At 35.9% G+C, this 23,794-nt stretch overlaps 2 protein-coding genes across 2 annotated transcripts; one reads left to right on the top strand and one right to left on the bottom strand.

Annotated features, from left to right (window-relative positions):
- Positions 1-1,495: 1,495 nt before the first annotated feature.
- On the bottom strand, positions 1,496-11,046 carry LOC129939699 (facilitated trehalose transporter Tret1-like). Its single transcript, XM_056047811.1, has 7 exons — positions 10,650-11,046; positions 10,072-10,141; positions 9,838-9,996; positions 5,902-5,976; positions 2,707-2,849; positions 2,524-2,632; positions 1,496-2,454 (listed from the first exon to the last, which is right to left on the bottom strand). Exons 2-7 carry the CDS (start codon positions 10,121-10,123, stop codon positions 1,550-1,552), a joined length of 1,443 nt encoding a protein of 480 aa, XP_055903786.1. The 5' UTR covers positions 10,124-10,141; positions 10,650-11,046; the 3' UTR covers positions 1,496-1,549.
- Positions 11,047-18,577: 7,531 nt separating this feature from the next.
- On the top strand, positions 18,578-20,675 carry LOC129939705 (facilitated trehalose transporter Tret1-like). Its single transcript, XM_056047824.1, has 5 exons — positions 18,578-18,791; positions 18,856-19,023; positions 19,331-19,473; positions 19,532-19,640; positions 19,711-20,675. The coding sequence occupies exons 1-5, from the start codon at positions 18,746-18,748 to the stop codon at positions 20,616-20,618; spliced, it is 1,374 nt and encodes a 457-aa protein (XP_055903799.1). The 5' UTR covers positions 18,578-18,745; the 3' UTR covers positions 20,619-20,675.
- Positions 20,676-23,794: the final 3,119 nt, after the last annotated feature.

Here is a 23,794-nt window from a genome sequence, read left to right on the forward strand (position 1 = left end):
CCATAATTGAACCACACCAATATTATAATAATAAAAAGAAATTACAATAACTTCGTATTTTCACTTCCTTTTACTTGATCTGAATTCCTGCTTTTAAATATTTTAATTTTGAAACCTTCTAAGAAAAATACTCAATAAAAAAAAATATTGCCAACATTTATAAATAGAACAGATCATTTTTGCGATTTTGGAATAACGAGATTTTAGTTTTGTTTGGGTTTTTTGAATTTGTTTGATTTTATTTTTTGTCGGGATTTTGTCCGTCTTCCAAATTCGAGTAACCAACAACGTAGACCGTTAAAAAGTCCTTCTCTACGAATGAATAAATTGCGAATTACATAGTTTGTCTTGAAGTTAACGAATGTAAAACCAATATATCGGAAGTAGTTCGAATGTCACATTAGCTGAGATTCGGCGAAGAAATACCCTAAGACACCGGTGCTTCTTCAGTTTGTGAAAACTCCTCACTCGAAAAATAAAATACACACTCTACAAAACTCTTATATTGCCAGTGCCAGTCTATTCGATACGGAGATATGTGCTGGACAATAAGCGGAATGAAAGCACTATGGTGCTAAACTCTTTCAAAAGGTATTTCGTCCAATGGAGGAGAAGATATTATCATGATTTCTATGAGTTGTACAAAGCTATGTCAGGCTATATCGAATAAATGGAAAACGCTGCATTTAACAGAAACCTCGAATCCCAGCCCTCAGATTCAGAGACGACAACGAAAGCGGAATTGTAAAGTTTTCAAGTATGATTGACTGGATGCAACGTGTTGGGAATTGTAGAGGATGGAAAGCTATCGTGTCTCGGGCAGATGCTTCTCATGGATCGGGATCCCGAATAAAAGACACTCGTGTCCAAATTCGATTTTTTAGCTTTTTACGGCCAAATTTTTTGGTAACAATTATTTATTATTAATATTTATTATAGAATTATTTCGCTCACATTTTTAAGTTGTTTTTTTAAATTTGCTTAAAAATCATAGCTAGCGGCAGATTTTTGTAAAAATTCCTAACAAGAACTTTATAAAAATCTTTTAACAAAAGTCGAAGTTTAATTCTTAGAGGGGGCAGGGGGTGGCATTGACCTTAAACAAACTGTAAATAAGTCAGTAGTAAACGATCTTAAGATTCTCGGCATAGGTTGCAATCAATACAATTATTAGGAAGACTACTTCTTATAATAAAAATGTAAGAGCTACGAGTATGCTTGTCTGAACCCTTTTGAATCAACTGTTTACAGAGATTTGTTTTAATTTCCACCTAAGATCGTACACCGACTATTATCTTTGTTTTACGGTCACATTGAAGCACATATCTCCTTGGGATATGCAATATTCATCAATAACTCTAGAGATCTTTCTAAGTTGAGTCATACGAAAGGGAAACATTTGTTTTAATGTCTGCAGTTAGGCTATGTGCCATTAAACAATTGTATCCAAAAGCTTTAACAAGTGCTTTTTTAAATCAAACATTCAACTGCCAAATATTTTTTTAAAAGTACATTCTACGTTTCTTACTTTATTCATACAAAACTCAATTCACGCCTGTAATTTTTCTTGAATCTTCTGCAAACTAATTCCTTTGGTTTCGATAACTACAAACAACACAAAGAAAAACGCCAATCCGCACATTATCGAAAATAACCAAAACGCATAATATGGTCCCAACGCATTTAGTTCCGGAAACCATCGCACCACAGCAAAACTTGTCAACCAAGTTAACGAACAAGTGATTGTTGTAGCACTTGACTTGATATTCGATGGAAACATTTCGCCCAACACTGCCCACGGAATAGGGCCAAATCCAAAGCCAAAAAGTAAATTGAAGCCAATCAGAGTCGGAATTGGAAGCCAGAGGATATACGAAACATCACCATGTTTTTGAATATAAAAGAACGTTCCTAATATCACAAGTGTCAAACACATTCCACACGATGAGATCAGCAGAACAATTTTCCTTCCAGCTCGTTCGACAACATATGGAGTTAGCAGATTCGAAACGAGTTGGCACAAGCCAACGATAATAGTGGCAATGGCAGGATCAAGACTCGAATTGGCACTGGTGAAAATCGATTGACTATTTACGAGTACAGCTTTAGTGCCACTTAGTTGTTGGAAAATCAAAAGTCCAGATCCGATTAGAAGAGCCTTTCTGTAGGCACGATTTCGGAATATATCTGCAATGCTTCCCTTATTCAACATTGACTTGTCGACTTCATTTTGAATGTGTTCCATTGTGATTTCAGTAGTTTTCGAGTTTTGTCCACGGAGGTATCGAAGCGATCTTATTCCATCTGCTGTTCGATTTTTCATGGCATAGTAATATGGAGTCTCTGGCATGAAGCAAAAAGTTCCGAAAAATAGAACCGGAATCGAAATACAAATCCATTGCAATGTCATAAAACTGACATATGGACCAATACTGTATACGAAAACGAGGCCACCTGTGCGTGGAAAATAAAACATTTTAATTTCTTTAGAAACAATGTGGGTATTTGTTTTATGAAACTTACAACTCATGAAGAGTAATATCAATGACCCTAAAGCTCCTCGAAAGTCATCAGTTGCTATTTCACCAATATACATAGGAGTCAATGTTGTTACGATTCCGCCTCCCAATCCCTAAAAGAAAATTTAAGAAATTGAAAGTTTTACATAAAACTGCATCAGTCTATAGGAAAAAAACAAATATAAACCTGAAGTATTCTTGCAACGTAAATGACCCCGATACTTCTACCAATTATCAGACACATGTATGAGGAAATGAAAAATAATGAACTTGACAAAAGAGTAAATTTTCTTCCAAATTTGGATGCGATCAGTCCCGCTGTTAGTGCACCTTTAAAGAAAAAATAAGTTAGTAAAATTTAAAAATCCATGATGGTAACAAAATTCCATGAAGACGGAAGAAATTTTAGTCAAAAACGTTCTTATCCAATACAAAATTTCGAATCCAGGTTAGGCCATCTAGTGGTTTCTTTTTGAATCAAAGGTTATCTTGACACTGACAGCTATCTCTCGATCCAAATCTTTACAGAAAGCCAGTGTTATAACTTTGTGAAATTAAATGGTTGGCTGAACTTTCACTTTTGACTTCATGCTGCCCAGATTTTTGACACTTGTATGGTTTTTATGGTTAGTTGAGGGATCAAGTTGAAAATTTTTTAACTTGATGTGCAAATTTTTGACACCTTAACTTTTTTTCAAAAAGTGCGTTTTTAATGACACCTTGTGTCAAGTTTTTTTATAAGCTTCACCAATTCTGTACATGCGGTTATCCAAAAGTGTGATATCACGGACATTAATTAGGCATTGATCTCAAGTCTCAACAGCCCTTATTTTCAAGCTGGGATGAATTTTACAGAAAGATCTCTAGCTTTTAACTAAGAGGGCTTAGGTAAGGTAAGGTTAAAGTGGCTGCCCGTGATTGAGTAGGAAAAACTTAGACCAATTTAATGGACCACATGCATCTTGAGGCTTTCTTAATGATTGAGATCATTTTAATCGTTATGGAAGAATTCTTCTAGGTAATGCTTGCGTTTTAAAGCTCAACCAGGGCATGTACAGAGGATCTTTAGCCAAAATCTGAGGAATTCATCTACCTTACAATTTCCTGGAATGTCTCTATGGCCCGGCACTCAGTAAAAGGTAATATTAAACTGTTGTGCCATCTTCATTAGAGATGAACGACAGTTATGGATTGTTATAGAATATGTAGAGACAGAGTCCAGAGATTTGAAAGCGGGATAGCTATCTCAGGAAATACGGATATGAGATGTTCATATCACGTTTTCTGTCAAGACAAGACTTCTTTTTTCGAAAAAGTTCCACCTGGAACACGTGAAAATGATTGGGAAGGCGCAATGAGAGGCTTAATTTCAGTAGTTTAGAGTACCACCAACCCCTTCTATTGCTTTTGAACCATCCGTATAAATCGGATTGACCCATCTTCCAGGAATGTCATATTCTCCCAGAAAGATCTAGGAGGTATAGGAATCTCGAAGTTTCTGTCGAATAGCAGTTGGGGGTTGGTGTAGTCTGTGTACTTGGGAATCGATTCTAAATACCTAAGAATTACGGATTGGCCAATGTTGTTGTTAGACTACTGTCACGAAGCTTTGAGGCGAACAGCAGAGCTTGCAGCTATTGTTTGCTAAATATGAGGTATTAGATAGAGTAAGGTTTCCAGTGCCGCAGATGGGTTCGTGCTAAGAGATCCGCTTATCCAAAGGCTAGCTGAACGTTGGACTTTATTTAATTTGTCCCGGTTTATACCTTTCTCTAAATCAGTCCACCATACTGCCACACCGTACATTAAAATCGGCCTGATTACCAATGTGTATAGCCAATGCGTGAGACTGGGTAGTAAGCCCCATTTATTACCAAAAGTCTTTTTTCAAGAAAAGAGAGCTATAGTAGCTTTTTTTACTCTTTCCTTTACGTTGCGTTTCCAATTTAGTTTTTATCTAAGACAAGACCCTCGTCTTTAGCCTCGTCTGAGAACTTTAATTGGATTCCTTTAATATAGGCAGGGTTGACAAATGGAATTTTGTATCTCCCCGAAAATAAGACCAGATCGGTTTTGAGTGGGTTAAAACTCAGTCCACACCGATCAGCCCAAAGTATTAGTCTGCCCAAGGCAATTTCTAAGAGTTCTTTTAGGGTGTTAAGATGCTTTCCTGCAACTGCTATAGCAACTTCGTCCGCATAGGCTATCACTCTGAAGCCCTCCGCATCCAGACTAGTTAGGATTTCATTCACCACTAGGTTCCAGAGGAGAGGGGATAGAAAACCACCCTGCGGTGTCCCTCTACCAACGAATCGTCTGCCAGAAGAGTTGCCCAGTTTTCAGTTAATTAGTCTGCTAATCAGCATTAAATGAATTAACTCCCGAAGCGAACTCTCTACATTTAGAGATTTTAGTACAGATGTGTCCACGTTGTTAAAGGCACCTTCAATGTCCAGGAAAGCAACCATAGTGAACTCTTTATAATAGAGGGTATATTCGATGGTACGTACTAAGGTGTGTAACGCTGTACCTACAGATTTACCTTTACAGTAGGCATATTAAGACGGAGACAGAAGTCTTGTATCAATACTTGCCCTTAAATAAATATCAATCAATCTTTCAAAGGTCTTATGAAGGAATGATGATTGACTTATAGGTCGTAGCTATTAAAGATTGACTTGCGAGCATTTACCTGCTTTGGGTTTAAAAACAACTTTAACTTCTCTCCATGCCGAGGGAACATGGACCAGGTAAGGACAGCTGGTAAAAATTACCCCAAGGATTAGTGCAATTATGTCAGAAGTCTTTTGTAGCTCAGCTGGTATTATTCCATCTGGTCCTGCAGATTTAAATTGTTTGAAGCTGTTGAGAGCCCATTGTCCCTTAAGATTAGACGGAGTGGCCAATGTTGTTGTTAGTCCACTGCGACGAAGCTTTGAAGCGAATAGCTGAGTTGCAAGTATTTGTTTGCCAAATGTGTCAAGAGGTGTTAGGTACAGTAGGGTGTCCAGTACCGCAGATGTTTCCATTTTAGTTGATTTGTCTTAAATAAGACTCAGGTACATAGCATTACTGACTTTGCAATTGAAGACGCGTGACCTAATTTATTCTGGATTTGCAGTTTGGGACTTAGAGAATCTTGAGCTGAACAACAATTTGGGCAAGAAATAATTTTTTTTGATAAGGCACTTTTCATCTCAGCGGCTTGTTACCAACAAAAATTAACCACATTTGGGGACTAATAAACCGGAACAATAAGACTGGGGCTAGGACTGATTCGGACTCGAAACAGGGCTTATTCTATACCTTCTTTAGACGGTTGAAGAATATTGATTGGTAATTGAAAAAATGAAAAAAAAACTAAAGAACTGATAAAACTTACCAAGAAAGGCACCAATTGATACTAACGCACCAATCCAACCTTCCTGTGCTGATGTGCAAATTTTTGACACCTTAACTTTTTTTCAAAAAGTGCGTTTTTAATGACACCTTGTGTCAAGTTTTTTTATAAGCTTCACCAATTCTGTACATGCGATTATCCAAAAGTGTGATATCACGGACATTAATTAGGCATTGATCTCAAGTCTCAACAGCCCTTATTTTCAAGCTGGGATGAATTTTACAGAAAGATCTCTAGCTTTTAACTAAGAGGGCTTAGGTAAGGTAAGGTTAAAGTGGCTGCCCGTGATTGAGTAGGAAAAACTTAGACCAATTTAATGGACCACATGCATCTTGAGGCTTTCTTAATGATTGAGATCATTTTAATCGTTATGGAAGAATTCTTCTAGGTAATGCTTGCGTTTTAAAGCTCAACCAGGGCATGTACAGAGGATCTTTAGCCAAAATCTGAGGAATTCATCTACCTTACAATTTCCTGGAATGTCTCTATGGCCCGGCACTCAGTAAAAGGTAATATTAAACTGTTGTGCCATCTTCATTAGAGATGAACGACAGTTATGGATTGTTATAGAATATGTAGAGACAGAGTCCAGAGATTTGAAAGCGGGATAGCTATCTCAGGAAATACGGATATGAGATGTTCATATCACGTTTTCTGTCAAGACAAGACTTCTTTTTTCGAAAAAGTTCCACCTGGAACACGTGAAAATGATTGGGAAGGCGCAATGAGAGGCTTAATTTCAGTAGTTTAGAGTACCACCAACCCCTTCTATTGCTTTTGAACCATCCGTATAAATCGGATTGACCCATCTTCCAGGAATGTCATATTCTCCCAGAAAGATCTAGGAGGTATATGAATCTCGAAGTTTCTGTCGAATAGCAGTTGGGGGTTGGTGTAGTCTGTGTACTTGGGAATCGATTCTAAATACCTAAGAATTACGGATTGGCCAATGTTGTTGTTAGACTACTGTCACGAAGCTTTGAGGCGAACAGCAGAGCTTGCAGCTATTGTTTGCTAAATATGAGGTATTAGATAGAGTAAGGTTTCCAGTGCCGCAGATGGGTTCGTGCTAAGAGATCCGCTTATACAAAGGCTAGCTGAACGTTGGACTTTATTTAATTTGTCCCGGTTTATACCTTTCTCTAAATCAGTCCACCATACTGCCACACCGTACATTAAAATCGGCCTGATTACTAATGTGTATAGCCAATGCGTGAGACTGGGTTGTAAGCCCCATTTATTACCAAAAGTCTTTTTTCAAGAAAAGAGAGCTATAGTAGCTTTTTTAACTCTTTCATGTACATTGCGTTTCCAATTTATTTTTGTATCTAAAACAAGACCCAGATAATTTAGCCTCGTCTGAGAATTTTAATTGGTTTCCTATAATATAGGGAGGGTTGACAAATGCAATTTTGTATCTCCTCGGAAATAAGACTAAATTAGTTTTGTGTGGGTTAACACCCAGTTCACACCGATCAGCCCATAGTATTAGTCTGTCCAAAGCATTTTGTAAGAGTTTTTTTAAGGTGTTAAGATGCTTTCCTGAAACTGCTATAGCAGCGTCGTCAACATAGGCTATCACTCTGAAACCCTCCGCATCCAGACTAGGTTCCAGAGGAAAGGGGATAGAACACCACATTGAGGTGTCCCTCTACAAACGAATCGTCTGCCAGAAGAGTTGCCCTGTTTTGAGTTATTTATTCTGATATTCAGCATTAAATGAGATAACTCCCGAAGCGAACTCTCTACATTTAGAGATGTTAGTACAGATGTGATTGGAGATGTGTCCACGTTGTTAAAGGCACCTTCGATGTCAAGGAAAGCAAACCATAGTGAACTTTTTATGATAGAGGGAATATTTGATGGTGCGTACTAAGATGTGTAACGCTGTTTCCACCAATTTACCTTTACAGTAGGCATGTTAAGACGAAGACAGAAGTCTTGTATCAATACTTGCCCTTAAATTGATATCAATCAATCTTTCCAAGATCTTAAGAAGGTATGACGATAGACTTATAGGTCGTACATCTTTGGGATTGACTTGCGAGCATTAACCTGTTTTGGGTATAAAAAAAAACTTTAACTTCTCTCCATGCCGAGAGAACATGGACCAGGTAAAGACAGGTGGTAAAAATTGTCTCAAGGATTAGTGCAATTATGTCAGAAGTCTTTTGTAGCTCGGCTGGTATTATTCCATCTGGTCCTGCAGATTTAAAAGGTTTAAAGCTGTTGAGAGCCCATTGTAGCTTGTCCCTTGAGATCAGACGGAGTGGCCAATGTTGTTGTTAGTCCACTGCGACGACGCTTTGAAGCGAATAGCAGAGATGGCAGCTAACTAACGAGCAACGCTTGCAAATCATTGAATTTTATTACCAAAATCAGTGTTCGGTTCGAAATGTGTTTCGCGCTTTACGTCCGATTTATGGTCTACATAATTGACCAAGTGAGCAAACAATTAATGCGATTGTGACCAAGTTTCGCACTCAGTTCACTTTATTGGACATTAAACCAACCACACGAATACGTACAGTGAGTACAGAAGAGAATATTGCGTCTGTTTCTGAGAGTGTTGCTGAAGACCGTGAAATGTCGATTCTTAGCCGTTCGCAGTAATTGGGTTTGTGTTATTCGACCACATGGAAGATTTTACGCAAAGATCTTGGTGTAAAACCGTATAAAATACAGCTCGTGCAAGAACTGAAGCCGAACGATCTGCCACAACGTCGAATTTTCAGTGAATGGGCCCTAGAAAAGTTGGCAGAAAATCCGCTTTTTTATCGACAAATTTTGTTCAGCGATGAGGCTCATTTCTGGTTAAATGGCTACGTAAATAAGCAAAATTGCCGCATTTGGAGTGAAGAGCAACCAGAAGCCGTTCAAGAACTGCCCATGCATCCCGAAAAATGCACTGTTTGGTGTGGTTTGTACGCTAGTGGAATCATTGGACCGTATTTTTTCAAAGATGCTGTTGGACGCAACGTTACGGTGAATGGCGATCGCTATCGTTCAATGCTAACAAACTTTTTGTTGCCAAAAATGGAATAACTGAACTTGGTTGACATGTGGTTTCAACAAGATGGCGCTACATGCCACACAGCTCGCGATTCTATGGCCATTTTGAGGGAAAACTTCGGAGAACAATTCATCTCAAGGAATGGACCGGTAAGTTGGCCACCAAGATCATGCGATTTGACGCCTTTAGACTATTTTTTGTGGGGCTACGTCAAGTCTAAAGTCTACACAAATAAGCCAGCAACTATTCCAGCTTTGGAAAACAACATTTCCGAAGAAATTCGGGCTATTCCGGCCAAAATGCTCGAAAAAGTTACCCAAAATTGGACTTTCCGAATGGACCACCTAAGATGCAGCCGCGGTCAACATTTAAATGAAATTATCTTCAAAATGTAAATGTCATGGACCAATCTAACGTTTCAAATAAAGAATCGATGAGATTTTGAAAATTGTATGCGTTTTTTTTTTTAAAAAGTTCTCAAGCTCTTAAAAAATCACCGTTTATTTGTTTGCTAAATGTGTCAAGAGGTGTTCGGTACAGTAGGGTGTCCAGTGAAGCAGATGTTTCCATTTTAGTTGATTTGTCTTAAATAAGACTCAGGTACATAGCATAACTGACTTTGCAATTGAAGACGCGTGACCTAATTTATTGTGGCTTAGAGAATCTTGAGTTGAACAATTTGGGCAAGAAATAATCTTTTCTGATAAGGCACTTTTCGTCTCAGCGCCTTGTTACCAACAAAAATTAACCACATTTGGGGACTCAAAAGATGGAACAATAAGACTTGGGCTAGGACTGATTCGGACTCGAAACAGGGCTTATTCTATACTTTCTTTAGACGGTGGAAGAATATTGATTGGTAATTGAAAAAATGAAAAAAAAACTAAAGAACTGATAAAACTTACCAAGAAAGGCACCAATTGATACTAACGCACCAATCCAACCTTCCTGTGCTGTACTTACGCCAAAATTCAATGGACTGTCAGCACTGTTAGCTCGTAATTTTGGTATAACTGGTGAAGTCCATCCAACGTAGATTCCAACGGAAAAGCTTCCCAGATTAGCTGATCAATTTTACAAAGTTTTAAAGGTAGAACATTAGACTTTATTTTTGTACATAATAACTTGTAATTTCTTACCACAGCATACTATGAGAAAAATCCGATATTTTTTGACAGGGTCCAAGTCCATCTTGAGTTAATATTATTTCTAAAAAAAATAATGGTTTCAATATCTTATCCATGGTTCAGAAATGTTTACTAAACGTGGTTTTGGTAAATAAATTCTGGTTAAATCGAGGTTGGAGAATATAATATATTGACTTTTCAGCGATTGAACTCAAATTAATTCACCTGATGTGGAGTACAATTTTTGAACGTCTTGTTACTACTTTTAATGCAATAAAGGCATAATTGCAACTGGAATTTCAGTGGACACATACAAAATTAATGAGAAGAACAATATTTTTGATAGCAAGTTACAACCATTTATTGCTCTTATTCAGGAATCGTTCTTGTAATTATCACCCTGAGTATTGTGACTACCGTATTTGATCTTTCATTTTATCAAAATAATCTTATTTATCAAAGTGGGATAATTTCCATTGGAACTTCAATAGAATGTAAGAAAAAGCTTTATACTTTACGAAGTAATCCACATTTAATATAGTTTTAAATATTTATACAACCGTAACTATCAAAATACAATTAACACGTACCTACTCCTTGTTTTAAACTTTGAACACAACTATATGAAGTTCGTTAAGTCAGTACACATTCGTCACTAGATATTACTTCAGTCACTGAGCATTAACTTTACACTTTAGGAAGCCTAACAAGCCTATATTAGACTTCTTATATTTACTGTAGTTTTTAAACAACTATAAAAACTTTTGATTACGTAGGTTTATCGAATACAAAACTCGAGACATTTTATTAAAAATAAATGATATAAATCTAATCACAAGCAAAATCATTTATAAATCATAATAAACACTAAAGCACACTTAGTTTCTTAGTACAATCTTTACAACTCCGCCTGTTATGTGAAAGTAAGATGATGAACTTTTTTTTCTAGCAATAATTGTTTTCTTAAAAGCCTACATAAGTTTTGTATTTTTGTTTAAATTCACTTTAAATGAGATACTTATAAGATACAATACAACTATTAATAGAAAAAAAGCCAAAACAATTTATATCTACCTCATATGATTCAGGGCTAAAATATCTTTATCAAAATAAATGTAATTAAAATTATTGATTTTTGGCAGGAAATTGAATTGGCTAAGATACCTGCCCGAGCCTACAACAGGAGCGGACTTATTTTTTTAACCAAAACCCAATTTCTTGACTTGCACTTGGTTACATATTCATACATTTTCTATAGATACGTTTCAACTTAAAAACAATGTTTAGAACAAAGAGCGTGCAATATTCAATCGGGTAAGTGCCGCATTTGGTAAAAAACTGATATTTTTAAGTTTTAAGATGTTTGTAAATACGTATAGCATCGTCAAAATGACAAATGGACCTTAAACCGCAAACAGTTAAGTAAAATATCCTTTCTTGATTCAAATTTGTCAGCATTTGTTTAAAGTGGTAATTAAATTGTTATCAAATTGATCGATAAGCTCTCTAAGTAAAACTACAACAACTAAATAAATAAATATAGCAACCAAATTTATTTTTAATAGTCTGTGCGTCTCAAGCTTTTTATAGGTAGGCTCCGTTTTACTTCCCTCTTATAAAGTTAGCTAAACCGTTTCTTAGTCGTTGGACTTTTACCCTTCTGGCTAAGACTATGTCGCTGTACAGCCCGTACAGCTCGTCGTTCCATCTTCTCCTCCACTCCCCTTCGATGCATACGGGACCGAAAATCAAACGTAGAACTTTTCTCTTGAACCGACCCAAGGTGCTTTCATCCGCTTTTGTCATAGTCCATGCTTCTGCACCGTATATCAGGACAGAGATGATAAGGGTCTTATATAGCGACACTTCGGTCCCTCGAGAGAGGACTTTCTTAGCTCAAAAAAACAGCGGTTAGCAAGAGTTATTCAGCGTTTGATCTCAGCGCTGATGTTGTTTTCTGCGTTTACAGCGGAGCCTAGGTAGACGAAGTCCTTGACTGCCTCCAAGTCACGTCTGTCGATGGTGACGTTTTGATCAAGACGTCGGTGTTATATGTTCTTTCTTGACGACAACATGTACTTTGTTTTGCCCTCATTAACCGTTAAACCCATTTTTGCCGCCTCTGCCTCAATACTCACAAAAGCCCCATTTACATCACGCTGAGTTCTTCCGATTATGTCAATGTCATCAGCATATGCCAGTTAATGGACAGACTTTTGAAACATAGTGCCTCTAGTGTTGACGTGTGAGTTCTGCACTATTCTTTCAAGCATGATGTTAAAAAATCACATGACAGCACATCACCTTGTCTAAAATCTTTTTTGACATCGAAAGGTTCTGTTAAGTTGTTTCCAACCTTTATGGAGCAGCGTGAATTCTACATGGTCACCCTGCACAAACGGACGAGTTTGGCAGGGATGCCAAAACTAGACATGGCTGTATATAGCTCCTGTCGAGGCTGTCATATGCGGCCTTGAAATCGTTGAAAAGATGGTGGGTGTCAATATGGTATTCTTGGCTTTTTTCTAGGATCTGCCGTAATGTGAATCTTTGATCGACTGCAGACTTTCCTGGTCCAAAAACACACTAATAAGGACCTACCACGTTATTGACAATGGGGTTTAGACGTTCACATATTACGGCAGAGAAGATTTTATAGGCGATGTTAAGTAGACTTATTCCTCTATAGTTGGTGCAGTTTAGAGGGTCTCCTTTTTTCAGGATCGGGCAAACAATACTGAGTTTCCATTCATCGGGCATGTTTTCTTCCGACCATATCTTATAGATAAGTTTGTGCATGCTCCTAACCAACTTATCTCCAGCTGCTTTAAAGAGCTCGGCATTCAAGCCATCTGCTCCAGCGGCTTTATTAGACTTCAACTTAGATATGGCAATCTTTACTTCGTCTAAGTCGGGAGGACGGGATTGTTGGCTTTCGTCGTCTATATTGAATTAATCATCCTACCTGACAGCGGAATTCGCTTCGTCGTTGCCGTTATACAGTCTGCAGAAGTGGTCCTTCCATATCCTCAGCATTGACTGCGGTCCCACTATGATGTTTCCACTTTCGTCTTTGCAGTATTCGGTTCTTGGTGTATGGACTTTTGAATTTCTTTTCACCTGTTGATACTTTCGAACTTCATTCCTGCTTTTAAACCTCTCAACATTTTCGACCGCACGCTTCTCTTGCCCTCTCTTTTTCCTTCTGAGAAGTCGGTGTTCCTCTCGCGTCTTCTGCTCATAGAGCTCATGAGCAGCTCTCGTCCTTTTATGCAGCGTCGCTATGCGTGCCTGTTATTTGGCTGCATTTGCCTGCCGACATTTCTCATCAAACCAGGTGTTCCTTGTTGGTGGCTACTTGAAATTCAGCACATCAGAGGCGGCTTCTCTGATTGCATCTTGGCAATATTGCCACTGGTTTTCGATACACTGTGTTGGCGGCAGAGAACTTCGAGAGAGGTTACTTGTAACTCGTTCGGAAAAGGATTTAGCGATTTCTTGCGATTGTAGCCGTTCGACGTTGTACCTTCTCAGCACCTCCCTGTTTTACCTTGGGTCTGGAAACCCGAAGTGCTACCTTAGCTACAACGAGGTATTGGTCCGTGTCGATGTTAGTTCCTCGGAAAGTTCGGATATCCATGATGCTGGAAGCGTGTCTGGCGTCGATCGCAATATGGCCAATCTGGTTGACGGTTGATTGATTTGGAGAAGTCCAAGTTCCTTTGTGGATGTTGAGGTGTGGAACACGCGTACTGGCTACCATGACGTTTCGTCCCGCAGCAAAATCTGTGAGCCTGAATCTTTGGTGTTGTCATCTTTCTCTTCTGTGGGGGCGTGCGAGTTAAAGAAAAAGAGTTTTTTTTAGTTTTCTGCTTTTTAGTTCTGTTTATTGCGGTGGTATATTCACGATTGAATTTCTATATCTACATTTTGTAGTTTGTTCGATCAGATATATTTCACATTTATTTTTAATATGCTGATCGAACAATTTACTTCATATATTATTTTACAATTTGATATTTCATTAATTGTCAATTTGACATTTTAATTTACTCGTATTACATTTCATATGGAGCTCATTGCATATCCGTTTGGGGTTGTTGGACTACAGTGGTGACAAAGGTCACCATACAAATATGTAACTTGCGCACTCCCGTTCTACCGGGTTCTTGTTTGACGTGACATAAAGCGTCACAAAAAATATAAGACACTTTAAAATGTGGTATAACAAAAACGCACCTGGTTGTAAATTTATAATTACATATATATTTTGTAAAAAATTAGTTATAACCTATAATTTGTATTCTCTTTGAAACCTAGCAATCAGAAAATCATCATCGGAGATGAATGCACAATGAAGCATAAAAGTACATTAGAATTGCTCATCCGAACATTGATTGTGTAAAAATTAATATAGAGCAACCAGCTTGCCAATTGAATTGTTTACCACCGCTTAATTTAAGTTTTAAGGTTGGCTATCATAGCAATCATGCTTCTTCTTCAAAACATAAAATAACCAAAACTGTGTAATAGTACGGGTTTGTCCATCATGGAATGAGAATTAAAAATGAAAATTAAACTCATTGAAATACAAAATCTGCTTTTTTACCGTCTCTAGGGTGAAACAAAGTTCGGCGGGTCTGGTAGTTATTAAATGCAATATATTTTTCTACAAACCACCTAAAAATTAGTGAAATTACATCGAATTTCTTGAACTAAAGTCAGGGAATTGTATAGCATTCAATTATTGTAAACTAAAATCTAAAATGAATAAACAAATTAGAACATTTCTTCTTAGTTTTTTTTCTCGAAAAAGTAATTTTGATTATATCAATGAGATCTTAACTTTATTATTATTGATTAATGAATTTTCCGTCAGATAAAAGGCGGTTAACAAGAACACATGACTTTTGACAAGGTTGAAAATTGTTTTTTCCATCTTCATATTTTCAAAAATTTCGAAAAATATTCGAAATAAAACACCTTTAGGATTTTAGACGACTTGAGGCAGTACAACATTTTGAAAATAATAAGCGGTATATTCGTATGGTGTATAACTCAAAACCGAAATTGCTTCTTTAATGGTCTGAGCAATTCGTCCCAGTCTCTTAGTTTCAAACTAACTATGTATGTATTTAAAAATTACTAATTTTAATTATAACCTTGGCTTTTTCTATTTTGTTTCTACATTTTCATATCATGACAATAAGGTAGTATTGGCTCAAAATCAAGGAAAGTGGATACTTGAAATTTAAGGACAAGAGTATTCAAGACAGTCTTAACTCTCCTTACCAGAGCTGAAAATAAGAAGAGATCCAAAATGCACCAGCAATTTTGAATCATTTGTATATCTGCAAATCAAGCTGTGGCTGACCAAAACGAAAAACAATTCGAAACGATGTTTAAAAAATCCAAACGAAGATGCAGAAATAACAGAGGTTGCTTAAGAACTTATACAGAAATCGTCGGGAAGTCTGTATGTTTGGAAAGCTCTTTTTCGAATTGAAAATTTTGAAATTTCTCGACGTTTCAAGAACCCTATAGTCGAAATAAAAGATTTTTAGAAAGATGTCTGTGCGTGCGAGTGTACGTACGTTCGTGATGTTTTTTTCGTTGTCTATAGCTCAAAAACCAGAAGAGGTATCGACTCCAAATAAATCTTGTTATACAGATAAAAAGGCATAAAGATGCAGAAAGGGTTTTCAAGAAAATTGCGTGGGCGGTTTGTTACCATTGAAGTTTAAAAAAAAGAGGCTGGGTTGCGAACCACACTGATAACTTCCCATCCCGTCTGTCGATTTGTCTTGCTTAAAATTTTTACCAAAATTGCGTTCTATTTTTTGTTGATTAAAAATTACTGAATATCGAAAACAATATTTTCTGTGAAATAAAATAAGTTTGAAGCCAATATTTTTAATTTTTAAAAAGCTATTTGAGTTGAAAGTAAATTTTTACCAAATTTTAGTATTGTTTTTCTTTAGAGTTTTATTTTTTGTAAAAAAAACTGTCACTTCGATTTTTTTTAAAATTGTACCGAATGTTAAAAACAATATTTCATATAAAATAAAATTAGTTTGAAGCCAATATTTCAAATTTTTGAAAATCGATTTTCACCAATTTTTTTTTTAATTTTTTTTAGGTTTCTAATTTTTTGTACAAAAACTGTCAATTAGCTTTTTTTCAAAATTTTACTGAATGTTGACAACAATATTTTTTGAAAGATAAAAGTAAATTAAAGAAAATATCTCAAAGTTTTGAAAAGATATTTGAGTCGAAAATCATTTTTTACCAACTTTTATTAATTTTTTTTTAGGTTTTTATTTTTTGTAACAAAAATGTCAATTCGATTTTTCTCAAAATTTGTCCTGATGTTAAAAACAATATTTCTCATTAGTGAGAAGCTATTATCTCAAATTTTTAAGAAGATATTTGAGTCGAAAATCAATTTTTACCAACTTTTATTAATTTTTTTTAGGTTTTTATTTTTTGTAAAAAAAAACTGTCAATACGATTTTTCTCAAAATTTTATCAGATTTCAAAAACATTATATTTCGTTGCATAAAATTGTTTTGGAGATGAAATCATATTTTAGTCGTAAAATTTTGGAGGTGACGCATTTTTTTTCAGGTTTTTTGATTTATAAAAAAAACGTTAAATGGATTTTTTTCCAAAAATATACTGGTTTGATATAACGTTACAATATATTATATAAAATTTAATTCAAGTCCCTAGCGTTTTTGGTTCGTAAGATATTTAGGGTTAACCAAAATGTTCACCTTTTTTTCAAACTGCTATGGTAAAAAAACCACCCACGCAATTTTCTTGAGAGCCCTTTCTGCATCTTTCTGCTTTATTATCTGTACAACAAAATGTATTTGGAATAGATATATCTTCTGGATCTTGAGCTATGGAACACGGAAAAAACGTCGCGAACGTACGGACGTACGGACGTACGGATGTACGAACGTACGTACTCACGCACGCACAGACATTTTTCCTTGAAACATCGAGAAATGTAAAAATTTTCAATTTGACAAATCGGACCCATTACAATAATTTCCTATGGGAAGTTATAAAGGTGAACATTGTGTCTATCCCTAAATATCTTACGAACCAAAAACGCTAGAGACTTGAATTAAATTTTATATAATATTTTGTAATGTGATACCAAAAAAAACCAATTAATGGTTTTTAGAATAAATTTAAAAAAAAAAAACTAAAAAAAAAAAAATTTGTCACCTCGAAAATTTTGAGAATACAAAATGATTTTATCTCCAAATCAATTTTGTGCAATGAAAAATTACGTTTTTAACACCTGATAAAATTTTGAGAAAAATTGAATTGACAGTTTTTTTTATAAAAAATAAAAACCTGAACAAAAAAATTAATAAAAGTTGGTAAAAATTAATTTTAGATAGAAATATCTTTTCAAAATTTTGAGATATTGACTTTAAACTTCTTTTATCTTTTAAAAAATATTGTTGTCAACACTCAGTTAAATTGTGAGGAAAATCTATTTTTTTTACAAAAAATAATAACCTAACAAAAAACAATACTAAAACTTGGTGAAAATTTACTTACGACTCAAAAAGCTTTTAAAAATAAAAAATATTGTCTTCAAACTTTTTTATTTCACAGAAAATATTGTTTTCGATATTCACTAGTTTTTTTCTATACAAATCTTACAGTTTTTTCATAAAAATATAAAATCTACAAAAAATAGTACGCAAATTTGGTAAAAATTGATATTTGGTTCTTGATCACTCATCCAATTTGTAAAAATTTAAGAAATTGGTAAAACATAAGATTTTCAAACTAAACAATTTCTTTTTATGAACAATATTGTTGGTAATTTTTAAATTTGTAAGAATAATTCAACTAACAACTTTTTTAACAAAACCCGCAAACCTACAAACCTTTTAAGCAAGACAAAACGACAGACTTTTTTTTTTAATTTTGACTTTTTGTCTAGTAGATGAACTTAAATTATTAAGGCCAAGGAAGACAAACAATCATAGTCATAAATAGTGGTTTTTAGGATGTTTGAAAAGTTAAAGATTTTAAAGCTTAAGATGAAGTAATTCTGAAAGCGAGAAAAGTCCTCACAAAAGTAAAGTTTAGTATCATTAAAAAAATAACTTCTTGTCCAATATTGATATAAAATAACAAAATGGGATATCACCCTGCAATTAAAACTTAAACTACCTACAAACACAAACACTTGAATACAAAATTAACCAATTTAGTCTTAAAATTTTCAACCTTATATACAAATTACATACAAGTTAATTAGATTTATACATAAACAGGTACTCTTGTAAAAATGTAAACAGAGAATATGAAATGTACATCGTAACTCTTTCAATTATTGTGGACACTTCTAACTGATAAGGCCTCCTCTAAAATTTCTCAATGCAGTTTTCAATTCACACTGAACTAATAAACTGATATAGCACTGGTAATGCGCTTTAGATTTGCTGAAAATTCAAGTTTTATTTTAACATTTAAACTATAACTTAGTTTTCTCCAGACCAGTCTTCTAACATAATTCCCGAAACTCCACAAAGAATTAGTTTCGTTTTTAAGATCTTACTTGATTCGTTCGAAAATTTTGACGAAACTTGAATGTCTTAGGTAAATGTTGTCTGGTTAAATTTGTAAGTGTCTTATTTTCTAAGAGGTTGAAATGAAAACTAATAAGAAACACCGAATTTTCTTGATCGCACTAAATGGTGAGTTAAAATGTATTCCCTTTATTTCCCCAAATGATTCACATTTTTATTTCTGTTTTCTAAGCAAACTTAGCTAATTTTGCCTTTGGAACGTGCCTTGGATGGTCATCACCTATTATTCCAAAACTTAAGTCTACTAAGGAGGAAAATTTAGGAAATCCATTGAAGTTTCCGATTGGCAGTGAAGAAGAAGGATGGATAGCATCAATCATTACTCTGGGATCGTTGTGTTGTAAGTTTCAAGTCAATAGTTGAACGAAGAAGAAGGAGAACACTTATATATTTTTGATTAGAGAAAACTTCGTCAATTAGTCACTAAACTAGAGCCTTTTCGAAAATATTGGGTTATCAAAAACATTTACGATATGCTGTTTGAAGTACCAATCTCTATCCAGACAAACAATAAACCTGAATTTATTTGGGATAAATTGTCTTCTTGAGAACCATTTAAAGTTTGTTTCATGAAATTCTGCCAACATATTTTTTCTTTGGTCGCCATTTTTCCATATTCTTCCTATTAATCAATATTTTCCTTCCAGCCTGCATCATTGGTGGTCCTCTTGGTGGCTTCATTGGACGCAAATGGTGTCTTGTAGCTAGTTCATTATTACTTTCTGCATCGTTTGTTTTGATGATGATTGCAAACAAAGTTTCAGTAATCTACTTTGGTCGTACGTTGCAGGTAAAATAAATAAAATCCATTTCAAAACCAAAAGTTCAAGCTTAACTTTTTATTACAGGGCTTAGGTGGAGGACTAATTGTGACCAATCTGCCATTGTATGTTGGAGAAATAGCCACAGATGATGTTCGAGGAGCCCTGGGATCTCTTATGGCACTTAATTTACTTGGTAACAACACACACACAATTCAAATGTTAAACAAAATTAATTGTATTTTTTTTATTATACTCTTAAAAAGCTGGAATCATTTACGTTTACTGTATTGGTCCATATGTAAGCTTCTTCGCACTACAATGGTTTTGTATAGCTATTCCGATTTTGTGTCTTGTAACATTCATGTTACTGCCAGAGAGCCCTTATTTTTTCGCAACTAAGGGAATGCGATCAGAAGCAATAAAATCCCTGAAATTTCTACGTGGTAAAGAAGAATCCGAAGTCGAGGAAGAAATGGACAAAATAAAAACCCACGTCGACGAGGAAATGTCACGAAAAGGAAAACTAACTGATATTTTCCTCATCAAAGGCTACAGGAAGGCACTAATCATTTGTTGTGGTCTTCTTGCTCTTCAACAACTAACCGGTACTTCGGTTATCACCTTCAATAGTCAATCGATATTTAGCAGTGCAAAATCTACTCTAGATCCAGCTGTATCGACGATCATACTCGGAGTTGTGCAAATGTTATCAAATTTACTAACACCCTTTGTGGTCGAACGAACGGGCCGTAAAATAGTTCTTCTTATATCAGCATGTGGTATGTGCGTTACTTTGGTAGCACTTGGAGCGTTCTTCTATATTCAAGCCTATGGCAATGCCACCAGTATCAAATGGCTTCCAGTTCCAGCCTTGGTCTTATTTAATGTTTTGTATTCTTTTGGCTTTGGACCTCTGCCTTGGGCTTTACTTGGAGAAATACTTCCAGTTAATATAAAACCAATTGGGACTTCGATTGCATGTGCTGTTTCTTTCATTACGGGATTTGTGGTAACACGATTTTTTCCCAGTCTAAATGCTTTGGGTCCCTATTATGCTTTTTGGATTTTCGGATCAATGTGTATTGTCGCAGTTTTTTTTGTAATTTTTGTAATGATCGAGACAAAGGGATTAAGTTTACAAAAGATTCAAGAAAAACTACATTCATCATAGAAAAATGATAAAAAAAATAAAAGTTTGTCTAATAAGATTAAAAAATTAAAAAAACCTTAAGGTTTTTATTTATTTTTATAAGATAAGAAGTTACAGACCGGTCTTGTGTTCACCTCTAATTACTCGTATCATTCGGTGACGAGGAAATCGTACGTAGATAACATGCTTCGTGACATCATTGTTTTCTTCACTCCGCATGACACTTTTCGAACTTCAAACGCAAGCTTTACAAAAGATTGACCCAGAGTTAAAAGATGCATACGAGACAACGTAAAAAAACTTTTTCTGCGATCAAAGAGGACAATAATGAGATGGAGGTAAATGCATTATCGACCTAAAAGGGATGTTCTCAGCCGCGCACACAATCCGATTAAGCCAGAAATTGGGGCAGCCAAAGTGCTGTTCTAAAACCAAGTCTCTCCAAGCATACGGAAGAACACCACTAAGGTTAAAAGGAGAACTGGTTGTGCAGGTGACATACGAAAATTCCACACATAATATGAATTTGCTCGTAGTTGATGGCAATGGTGCAAAGACTAGATTGGTTCAAAGCTTTCAGCTTAAAGGTTTAACACTCTATTTTACAAATTAAATCTAATGATTTTCTTGTCAACAGCATTGAGACGTTATGCAAGAAGTACGTCTGACTTTTTGTTCATCGGGGCTAGGCAAGTGTACATCCATTCAAGCTCATTTAAAATTGAGGAGGGTGCAGTGCCAAAGTTTGTACGTTATCGTCAAATTCCCTATGCTCTCTTAGATGAAACGAAAAAAGAACTACATCGCTTGGAGGCCGAGGGAATTTTGTCGTGGGTTCAGCGCACTCAATGGGCCGCACTGGTAGTGATCGTCGAGAAGGCTTAAGGTGGAATACGGATTTGTGGTGATTTTAAAACAAAGGTGACCCACAAATCGTATGCAATCGTCATCTACTTCCTCGACTGCGAGATTTATTTCACAAGCTTCGTGGAGTAAAATCGTAAAATCGATCTATCGGGAGCTTATCTTCAGATTGAACTGGGCGAATCTTCGATTTCGTTTGCCGAACGGGATAAGCAACGCACCATTCAAGGTCCAAGGTGAAATGGAACAAATTTGCGGATCTGCCTGTGAGTATTTATATTAATGATATAGTCAGCGCTGGCACTTTGGAAGAGGAGCATCTGCAAATTTTGGAAGAAGTTCTTAAAAGATTGGAAGCAAATGGATATCGATGCAAAAAACGTAGGTGTACGTTCGCAGCAGCAGAACTTGAATACCTGGGGCACACGCTCAATTTGAATGGTACACATGCCTCCGAAAAACAATTAGACGCTTTTCGTAACCTACCTCGACCAACGAATGTGAAAGAATTGATAGCAGTTATTGGTAAATTAAATTATTATAACCAATTTATTTCGAACTTTTAGCAGGTGGCAGGTCCATTAAATTCAATTCGTGCCAAAGGGGTTAAATATGTTGTCTTTGGACTGCCATCAGAAACTCTATAGTCAAATAGAGAAGTAGGCGTTTTCGATTATTTTCGGCGTCAAAAAATTTCATTGTTACATGTATGGCCGTATTTTCGAGATGCAGACGGATCACAAGCCTCTAACGTCGATATTCAACCCGAGTAAGCAGATTCCCGAAATGAGTATGCGACGTCTTCGGAACTGGGCTTATATTTTGATGGCTTAAAGATACCAAAAAAAGTATCGACATACAGCGAAACATGCCAACACAGACGCTTTTTCACGACTTCCAATTGGGCCACATGTGTCTTTCGACGAACAAGATAATAATTTGCATAAAGTAAACACTTTAATTCTGGAAGATTTAGACACCACTCCAATAAATGCAACAGTCATTGGAAATCTCACCAAGAATGATAAATTATTAAGTACAGTTTCTTCGTACATGAAGAAAGGGTGGCCGGTTAAAATAGCGAGCAACGAAAATGAGCTGAAACCATTTTTCGAACGTAAGTTAGCTCTTTCTTTATTTAATTACGTGATTATCTTGACTTTAAATTATGATCGTGTCATCATTCCGGAAGCTCTGCAGTCCAGAGCATTGAAATATATTCATGAAGGTCATTGGGGCTGTTCACGTATGAAGCAGTTAGCAAGGCGGTATATATCGTGTCCAGATATGGACAAGCAGATCGAAAAATTGGTAGCTAACTGCGTCATATGCCAAACATTAGCATCGAATCCGAAAAAATAATGCGTGAATTGGCAACCAGCAGAAAATCCTTGGGAAAGGATCCATTCTTCAGTAAAATGTGGCTGATCTACGTGGATTTTTTCCAAGTTTCCATTCGTGGTATCACTTTCATCGGTGACTTCTGAGTCCACAATAAGAGCTTTACAGATGATTTTCGCCATCGAAGGACTTCCAAAGACGATAGTGACTTACAATGGTACGCAATTCACCGCTCAGGTTTTTGAATACAACATTTAGGAACAGCACCGTTTCATCCTGCTTCTAACGGTCAGGCCGAAAGGTTCGTGCGAACATTTAAAGAAGCGTTGAAGAAGATTTTCGAAGAGGAGAAGAATACTGAATACTGATGTTGCAGTCAACGTGTTTCTATCGACATATAGAGCAACACCGAATCCTATTTCTAAAATGCTTCAGCGGAGCTGTTGTACGGACTTCAACATAGGAACCTGCTTTCGTGTTTTCTACCGAGCCAACTTAAAATGTCTTTTTCAAGACAAAAACCTAAATTCCAACCAAATCAACAAGTTCTAATCAGCTAATACATGAAGTCCAAGAAGTTGTGCAATGGAGTTATTATTAGCGTTTTGGGTAGTAACATGTATGGTATCCAAACTGATCGAGGATACATAAGGCGTCATCAAAACCAATTACGGTTATTACGGAAAATAATAAAATTGAACCGAAACATGAATCATTTGAGCAAGTCACACAACCAACTTCAGAAGTGCACCAGCACGCTTCCAATCATGCGGATATGGATTCACCAGCTGGTCCACTCGAACTTAGAAGATCCAAACCTTCTTAAAATGCTCCTGTACGGTTCCCTCAAGGATGCTAATTGCGTACATCCTTTGTTATTGTAGCGGAGGAGATGTTGTAATAGCAACCTTAATATTAAATGTTGTAATCACTGTCCTTGTCATCGACTTACTCTGAATTTATCTGTATAACTATTTTGACATTAAAACTTT

The sequence above is a fragment of the Eupeodes corollae genome, chromosome 1, assembly GCF_945859685.1.
Source record: "Eupeodes corollae chromosome 1, idEupCoro1.1, whole genome shotgun sequence".
Classification (NCBI taxonomy): domain Eukaryota; kingdom Metazoa; phylum Arthropoda; class Insecta; order Diptera; family Syrphidae; genus Eupeodes; species Eupeodes corollae.

Bases quoted from the DNA above. Each gene is read 5' to 3' on its own strand.
- LOC129939699 (XM_056047811.1), bottom strand. From the start codon at position 10,123: ATGGACTTGGACCCTGTCAAAAAATATCGGATTTTTCTCATAGTATGC. The intron at 5,977-9,837 runs GTAAGTTTTATC...TTTGAAAAAAAG, and splicing joins ATCAATTGGTGCCTTTCTTG to TTAAGGTGTCAAAAATTTGC. The intron at 2,455-2,523 runs GTAAGTTTCATA...TTCCACGCACAG, and splicing joins GATATTACTCTTCATGAGTT to GTGGCCTCGTTTTCGTATAC.
- LOC129939705 (XM_056047824.1), top strand. From the start codon at position 18,746: ATGAAAACTAATAAGAAACACCGAATTTTCTTGATCGCACTAAATG. The intron at 18,792-18,855 runs GTGAGTTAAAAT...CTGTTTTCTAAG, and splicing joins TTTCTTGATCGCACTAAATG to CAAACTTAGCTAATTTTGCC. The intron at 19,641-19,710 runs GTAACAACACAC...ACTCTTAAAAAG, and splicing joins TATGGCACTTAATTTACTTG to CTGGAATCATTTACGTTTAC.